This window comes from Anabrus simplex, chromosome 9 (genome assembly GCF_040414725.1).
Source record: "Anabrus simplex isolate iqAnaSimp1 chromosome 9, ASM4041472v1, whole genome shotgun sequence".
In the NCBI taxonomy this organism is placed as follows: Eukaryota; Metazoa; Arthropoda; class Insecta; order Orthoptera; family Tettigoniidae; genus Anabrus; species Anabrus simplex.
In genome coordinates, this window is record NC_090273.1 from 7173198 (window position 1) to 7182341 (window position 9144).

Sequence of the window (9144 nt, forward strand, 5' to 3'; positions counted from 1 at the left end):
CCAGTGTGTTTCTTTGTCTTTCACATTTCCTGATGTTCTACCACACACCTTTTCTGCACATCCAACCAGTGCTTCCTTAAATCTTTTCCATTCCTCTTCAACATTCCCCACCTCTGTCCTGGGTACCAAGGGTATTATTTCCCTTTGAAATTCTTCTTGTATGCTTTTCTCCTTCAACTTCCATACTTTAATTCTTTTCTCTCTTCTTAATTGGGGTTTTTCAATCTTTCTAACTTTCAGTTTTCCTATCACAACTCTATGATCTCCACCAAAGGCTTCTTCAGGCATGGCTGTTACATCTACAAGGTTCTTCCGGTGTTCTTTTTCTATGATTATATAATCAATCAGGGTCTTTGTTCGTCTGTCTCCCCAACCATACCTTGTAATCTTCTGACTGTTCTTCTTCCTAAACCAGGTGTTTCCAACAATCATTTGATTCCTCATCCAAAAATCCACCAACAACTCGCCTTCTGGATTTACATTTCCATATCCAAAGGGCCCTACAACATCTTCATTTCCTTGTCTTTCCATTCCAACTTGTGCATTTAGATCTCCCATCAATATTACTTCCTTATCTTCTATCTGTCTCTCCACTTCCTCTAAGAAGTCCTCTAGATGTTCATCTATGCAACCAGTTTTTGGGGCATACAACTGAAATAGATCTTTCACACCATTTTCAAACTGGAGTCTCATCATCATCATCCTATCGCTGATGTACTTTGTATATTCCACATATTCTTGGCTTTCTCTTCTAAGTATGATGGACACTCCATTTTTTGCTTCAGGTCCTCCGCTGTAATACAGCCTGTATCCTTCTCTCAGAGGGATCTCCCCTGTACCCCTCTTCTTGGTCTCGCACAGTCCAAGTATGGCTATATCTTTTTCTATCATGAAGTCAACCTGTTCTTCTGTCTTTCCTGTCAGTGTCAGTACATTTACTGTTGCAATTTTGATGTAGTTGAGTGCTGGTTGCCCATTTTTCACAGTTCCCCCAGCACCTGAAGAGCTGCGCATCGCTTTTAGCAGGGGACGGCCTAACCTTTTCCGAGGCACCATATCTGCTTTGTCCATATAGGCTATTGTTACGATGGGCTCGCCACACCCAAAGGCATTTTATATCTACTGCCAGGTTCAAAATTAGGCCGCCCCTAACATGGAGACAGACGTCTTTCGTAGCCGCTCCTCTGGAGTACAGACGCTATGGGTATGCCCCTTCCGCCATATCCGCCGTACCAAAGTCCACCTTCTCCGCCATAGATGCCGTTGAGGTTATAACACAAAAACTTAAACGTTAAGTTCCCCGTCTTACAGTGGGATCAAAACAGTAACAGGCAATCCCAAGACCTCTCATGGCTTTATTAATGTAAGGTCCAACGTCTGTTCTGGTCTTGAGAACATAATCGTATGTGTTCGTATTAAAATACTAGATTCGTGTTAAGAAGGAGCAATTTAGATTCTTGTATGAAAGCCCAGTGACTATATAGGTCATGAGCGAAGTGCTGAAAACCTGTTCGGCCATACAATCGAATAAGGTAAAAAATAAACAGCTAATCCTGCACATAATGTAGATGTTTTACAAGTACGAATCTTTGATGAAACTCGTTCACTCTTCAAGTACAGCTGTCTCTTTCCAATTGTGGCCACTCTCTGCTTTATGATTTCTGAGGATTCTCTAAACAATACCAACCGAATGCTAAGCTTATGTAAGTTCACTGCCTATCATTTTTTGGGTGATTACAATGATGGACTTAAACGCCAAAATCCATATGTATTCCGTAGCCAGCCTTTCGTGAGTTACTGTTTCTTGAAAGATGGTTGATCAAGGATTTAGCATCAATGGGACTGAAGTTTCTGGACGATTGATCCAGGAAATAGTTTCTTCGAGGAATGGCTCACGCGGGATTTTTACAACTAGATTTGATTGAAGTGTGGAGCCGAATGAGGGTTGAGTATTTGGTGGAATAAGGTTTATGGATTCTCCTACACGATTATGTTATGTTAGAGAATGAGCTTGTGTGGAATAAGGGTCTACGTGTGCACTTGCCTACCGCCAGGCATACTGAAGCTCTCCAACCATTTCAAGCTCATAACTCAAAACACGCCGAGTGTGACATAGACCCTGCATGCTTTACTTAGGATGCTTGCGGGACCATGTGATTTGAACGAATAATCCGGGAAAACGTAGTTTCCGGAAACGGATAATAGAGGTGAATGCTCATATATTTTTTACTGGAAAATTAATTTACAGCGCATGACACTCATTGGACCAGTCACCTACAGTGACCAACTGTAACTGTCTGGTGCATTCAATGTATGGTATGTTCTTTATGTAGTACAATGACAGCTGATATTTCCCAATACACAGTATTTGCTACGTCAGTTGTTTATTGGGATAGTAAGTTTGTCGCATGCAAAGCGTATTGTCAGCATGCAGCCTATATTTTTTCCCTTCATATTTGATGTACATGATTGAACAAGTCTACATATTGCATCAGTATTGTAGTACAGAGCTGGATCAAATATAAACCAAAATTTTCACCTAGTAACTGATGTTACAAGTAATAAAGTTCATTCTGGTTCCGTATTGATTTCAAATATCTAAGATGAAATTCTAAAAGAATTCAATTATATTAGGGCCATTTATAAAATGGTCTGTTTAAAAGTTTCATAGTTGTTTACAATACCTTGGACATGTTTTGACCTAGCTTACAGGTCATCTTCAGCAAAATAACAAAGAAGAAAGACATACAAACAAAAACAGTGATACATAAAAATCCAAGATAAAATACAGTCAACTAATGCAATGGAAGTTTACGTTAAAATGTACATAACTTCAATGCTTTAATATCTCTCAGCTGAATCTATCATCATCATCATCATCATCTTCATTTCCCGTTTCCAGCTTCCCGGGTCGGGTTGTGAATTAAGGACCTCCATCGCTGCCGGTCTCTCCACCACTCTTCTCCTTTTTTAAGTACATCATCTGATTTTCCTCCCCTCTTCTCTATGCACTCCCACACTGAATCTGTCCACCTCTTTCGGGGTCTCCCTCGTGGTCTCTTTCCTGTTAACTTCTCTGAAAAAGCTTTTTTTTTTTTTTTTTTTTTTTTTTTTTTTAGCACTCTCTCTTCTCCCATTCTCATCATATGCCCTTACCACTTTCGCTTTGCTGTTTCTATCCTGTCTTGAAGTTTCAAGATTCCTGTCCTTTTCCTTATCTCTTCATTTCTAATTATATCCTTTCTGGGCTTGTCCTCAATACCTCTTAGGAATTCCATCTCCGCTGCCTGTATTCTACTCTCCTCTCTTTTGTTGTACTCCACGATCCAGCTGCATAGGTTAGTATGGGTTCATAATAAATTGAATATAATACTTTCTTACATTTCTTCGTGACATCTTGGTTCCACAAAATACCCCTTACACTCTGGTAGAAGCTGTTTGCTTGTTGTATTCTTTTCCCTTTTTCCTTGGTTATCTTTCCATCTCCTGTGATCACACTTCCCAAGTACTTGAAACTTTTAACCACTCCCAGAATTTTAACCATTCATTTTCTTCCTTTCTTCCTTCCTTCCCCTTATCATCACTATTGTTTTACTTTTCTCTGTGCTTACTTTCATCCCAAATTTTTCTCTCTCTTGATTCCATACATCTACTTATTTTTGCACTTCCGTTTCATTCTCACCCCAAATCACTGTATAATCAACATGGCTTTTGTTGCCTGTCTTCCCAATCTCTGTTTAATGTTCTTATGAATTTCATCCATGATAGTACACTTCCGTGTCTGAGACCAGTTTCAACTTTAAACCATTTTGTTTTTCCTATACAAGTCTTCACACTACTAACACAATGTAGCTTCCACTCTGTTAACTTGTTTTTTCCTTAATTCGTCCCATACCAACTGTCTGGGCACACTGTCGTAAGCTTTGTCAATGTCAATAAATGTTATCACTATGTTTTATCCAAACTCCCATCTTTTCTCCATCATATGTCTTAATGTGAAGATCAGGTCAAACATTGATCTATCTTTCCTAAAACCATACTGTTCTTCTTCCATTTCTCCTTCTAGCTTCCTCCTCAGTCTTCCTTCTAATACTCTCTCAAATATCTTAGCTACATGGGCAATAAGGGTGATCCCTTTGTAGCTATTACATTTCTTTTTATCACCTTTTTAAAATATTGGGATAATTAAACCCTTTCCCCACTCTTCTGCGATCTCTTTCTTCCTCCAGATTATTCTAAATAATCTATACAGCCACTGTAGCCCTATTGGTCCTGCTGCTTTTATCATTTTCGTAGTTACCTCATCCACTCCTGCTGCTTTACTGTTCTTCATCTTTTGTATGGCTTCCTCTATTTCTAACATCGATATCTCCTTTTCTTGTTCTTTTTATTACCCCATTGTTTCTTCTTGCTCCTTCTCATCTACCAGTTCATTGTATTTAATATTTAGCAATTCTGTGAAGTATTCTTCCCATCTTTTTAGTATGTTGTCTCTTTGTGTCTTCACCAAACCATACAAAATCTTTTTACTTCCCTTTATATCCTCCTGTAAAGTTTCTATGAATCTTTCCCAGCTCTTCCGTTTCTCTTCTTGTCCTATTTTCTTATATACCTTTTTGGCTTCTTTATATTTCTGCCAATTCTCTGTACTATTGCTGCCCGATCCACTTCCTCCAAGCTGTTTATTTCTCATTAACTGCTTCCTTTACCGTGCTGTTCCAACAAGGAGTCTCCTAAAATGTAAAATTAAAATTCTACTTTATATTTTATCCACCCTCATATATCTGTTTAGCAAATCTGCCTCTTAACCGTGAATTTTACTTGTTAATTTGTGTGTCAACTACCCAGGCTGTGTTCCATGTATTAACATGCATCTTTCTTCTCCTGCAGTTATGAACCTGAACTCTTTCCTGGTTTAATTTATCGAATGGTGAAACCTAGGATCGTTCTCCTGATTTTTGTATCTGGAAAAGTGGTGTTAACAGGTGAGTTTGTACTGTAGAGTTTCTAGGGTGTGCGTTGTGTAAATACCTAGTGGACAAGGAAAAGGGCATGAGACTTAACTAAGTTCTTAAGAGTAGGTGCAGAGAAAGGTATTCGCAGTGCAAAATAATGGATGATACTTTAAAATTTCAAGTTTATTCAACTTGTAGATAGCATGAATAATTCCTTTATTACTGTATAATCTCGAATACTACCCAGCACCGAATAAGACCCGCACTTTTATTTTGAAATAACAAAATTAAAAAAAAAAAAAAAAAAAAGTGAGGTCAAAATTATTTACAATCTTTACTAACACACATCAAATGATTAGAAAATAAAAATAAACATTTCCAGAAGGATATCCAATGAGTTCATTCATCATCATCATCATCATCATCAGTATCAACTTCGGAACTTTCATCACCATCACCTTCCCACAAAATATCATCATCGCTGACATCCATAGCATTAGAAATGCTGTTTCCTGAAGCTCTTCCGTATGAGGTCTCCAGGGATACGATTCCATGCCGTCAAAATCCACGAACACAGCAGCTGAACTTCCAGGCCCTGAATGCGACCAGTTGGCGTCAGTGTGTGATTATCAGCCACCATCCATTCTGTATAGAGCTGTTTCAAGGCTGCCTTAAATAGACGGTTCACGCAGACATCCAGCGGCTGTAGCATAGACGTCATCCCACCCGGAATGACTGCTAGGTTGGTTTTCCCATCCTTGATATGTTTCTTTACAGCATCTGTTGTGTGGCCGCGGTAACTGTCGAGAACAAGCAAGCTCTTTTGTCCCAATAATGCACCAGGGCGACGTTGCCAGGCACACTTTACCCAGTCTTCCACAAGTGAATTGTCTATCCAGCCGGAGTTCTGAGATCTGACGATAACACCAGTGGGTAGATTTTTAGGAAGTGTCTTTCGCTTGAGAACAATGTACGGTGGCAATTTGGTTCCGTCGGCGAGAATACACAACATTACCTTACACCGTTGTTTTTCATTACCACCTGTTCTAATGGTAACACTTTTCGCACCCTTAACATTCACAGTCCTGTCCACCGGCATTTCAGAGTGGACTGGCGTCTGATCTGCATTGCCAATTTGGGAAAGCAAATATGCATTTTCCTTCCGCAGCCAAATTATGTGACGCTGAAACGACAATAACTTCTCATTGTAGGCACCAGGAAGATGCTGTAAAATTGAGGTACGCCTTCGTACGGTCAACCCATTTCTTTTATAAAAATTACAAACCCATCCTCGGCTTGCCTTAAACCCTTCCTATGAAAGTTCCTTTGCGATCTCTAATGCCTTTACCTGACACATTTTGGTTGATACACCTTATCCCAATTCCCGCCTGTCTGTCACATACTTATAAAGTTTTTTCAATTTATGGAAACTGTACACTCAGTCCATGAAAAGCTCTACAATCACCACTACATATTAATAGCACATTTTTCTTCTTTCTCCAATTGCGAATACACGACTCGTCAATATCGTATTTCCTACCGGCGGCATGATTTCCAATAATTTGGGCTTCCCGAACTACTTTCCGTTCTCACTCACAGTAAAAGATCGCAAACGCTTTGTGGAATTCATGTTGATACTCCGAGAACATGTGTGAGACTGACGACAAGTGCGGAATTAGCATGTACTGAGAGCAGAGAGAGCATTGTTGCCAAGCCGCGCCGGCTGTGATGCCCGATTTATGCGCATTCGGAACGATAAATTTCCCAAAATTTTAAATAAAACCTGCACCCAATTTTGGAAGCGATATTTTCGAAAAAACAGTGTGGGTGGTATTCGAGATTATACAGTATTTTGAATTTGAAAATAGAAAATAAAATTTAAATATCTTCCGTTGAATTTAATGTTGCCTGATTCCAGCAATATCATGAATTTTCAGTGAAAGTTTGTAATAAATGAAACTTAAAATTAATAATTCCTTTCATCAAGTTCATAAAGTTTGTCTTGTTAAATGACGCAAAATATTATGTAAAATAAATATAACTTCACTATGAGAATGAATAATCGTATAGTCTTTTTATAAAGTTAACACTTCAGAATGCAAAAGAACGTAAAGTTAATCTTCTTGCAAAGTCTAATATTGTGTTCTATTTTACAATTACTGTTCAACACTTGGAAATATTACATGAATTATGTGACTTCTAATCGACAATGATAGTTTGTTAAAAAGGAAGAAATCACTGTTTTTAAAGTTCAATCATTGAGAAAAAGTTGATTCTGTTGTAAGATTGTTGGTAAAGGCACTTATATCACCTGAATAGTCTTGAAACTGGAAAATGCAGTTCAGCGAACAGCATTTGGAACTCCTTTCGAACCGATGTCGTGATGTCCACCATAGTGCCACATACCATCTCCAGCTGTACCACGTTAAGTCCCACGTTGTACCACCTTAAGTTCCACGTTGACTTGAACATCAGGTTGATACGGTGAAAAAGGCACTCTGTCAGGTTTCTGGTGTCACTAATGAGTTTCGCGAACACGAGGAAATTCAGCTGACTGTATGGGTTACGAGTGTCAAATTGGCACGATTTTACTAAGTGCAAAATGCTTCCGTCGTCTTCGGTCTTGAGCCACTTCGAACCAGCATGTTACAGCCAACAGCTTTATGTCGTCGAGCCATCTCTTCTGGGGTCTTCCAATGACTCTCTTGTGTTCCCATGGTCTCCAGTGAACAATCCTAGAGGTCCACCTGTTGTAGTCTTGTCGAGCTACATGTTCTACCCATTGCCATTTTAGTCTTGCTACTCTCTCTAGGATGTCTGTTACATTCGTTTTTCTCCTGATGTCCTCTGAATGGATCTTATCCCTAAGGCTGATCCCTAGCATCTGTCGCTCCATGGCTCGTTGTATTCGCTGAAGCTTGCGAGCACTTTCCTTCGTCACAGTCATCGTTTCCAGACCGTAAGTAGTAACTGGCAGCACGCACGTATTATAAACCTTGGTCTTCAATTCTTTTGAATTCAATTTGTCTTTCACGAATTAGCTGATGAATGTGTTAAATGTGGATAAAACATGTCCTATTTTACTAAGTTTTTATTAACTTAAAATGATTAAAATAACTTTTGTAATGTGTAGTTGGAACGCTTACATAAGTGACAACACAGGCTTAACATGAAATTTGTTTCTTGGATATAAAACAAGTTGAAGGTTCTCAGTAGGAATATTACACTATCAAACAAGGAACAAAAATATACACCATTAGACTATAAAAAGCACTCTGAAGAACTTCTGTAGTGAAGTCATCACAGTTTATCACTACATTACGGATGCCAGGATTTTCTGCACTATTGTGGTACAACAGGTTTATATAATGTTTCAGAATAGATTCCTTTAAATGTGAATTATTTTTTACTGGATCTTTCTTTAATTCTGTCGCAGGTGCCAAAGTGAGACAAGAAATTTATGAAGCATTTGATAATATTTATCCCATTCTGAAGAGCTTCAAGAAGCAATGATGTATGTTCGTCATGTATTTATGGTTACACGTCGACCAGAACCTCGGGCCTGAGAGGTTAAGATAATTTTGATGTGTATTCATTGTGTATTTATGGTTTACCATCGACCAGAACCTCAGATCGAAGAGGTTAAGATAAGTTTGAAGACTGAAGGCTGTGAGTGTGCGTGGTATGTTTATATTCTTAGCATTCCTGAGATGTAATTGTTTAATTACTTACAAAAAAAAAGTGAACCCCATAACAAGTGGTTTCCAAGAACATTAATGATTAAGAATTATACATTGTAAATATGATATGAGACAAAGAATGCAAATGTAAAGATTATGTTCCTGTGTGTATATTTTGAGCTGTGAAGAAAAACGATAATGTCTCTTGTTATCCTGTGTGTGTTATTTGACGCTAGTTTCCTCAACAGCTCTAGGTTTTTAAATTAAGTTTCATAACTGGCTTTAATTTGAATGTACAGGTGTGAAAATCACATCACTAGCAACTTTTCATGATACTTAATTAGTAACTTCAAGGTTATAAACGTTTTGATCCGTTACTTTGCAAATTGAAGTGGGAATATGAAGAAATAGTGAAATGTCTGGACACACTCCAAACGTGTGTATGGCATCGTCTGTTCTGAAAGAAATTAATGTGAATAGACTGACACAGGCACGTTGCAGAGGTTTGC

General features: G+C 38.5%; 1 protein-coding gene across 1 annotated transcript in view; it reads left to right on the top strand.

Annotated features, from left to right (window-relative positions):
* The window catches only part of Tbp (TATA binding protein), a 98435-nt gene extending 89589 nt beyond the window's left edge, over positions 1-8846 (top strand). Inside the window, exons 5-6 of the mRNA XM_067153937.2 lie at positions 4891-4985; positions 8392-8846. Coding sequence (XP_067010038.1) covers positions 4891-4985; positions 8392-8468 — 172 coding nt within the window. The 3' untranslated portion in view covers positions 8469-8846. The remainder of the gene's footprint in view (positions 1-4890; positions 4986-8391) is intronic.
* The last annotated feature ends 298 nt before the right edge of the window (positions 8847-9144 follow it).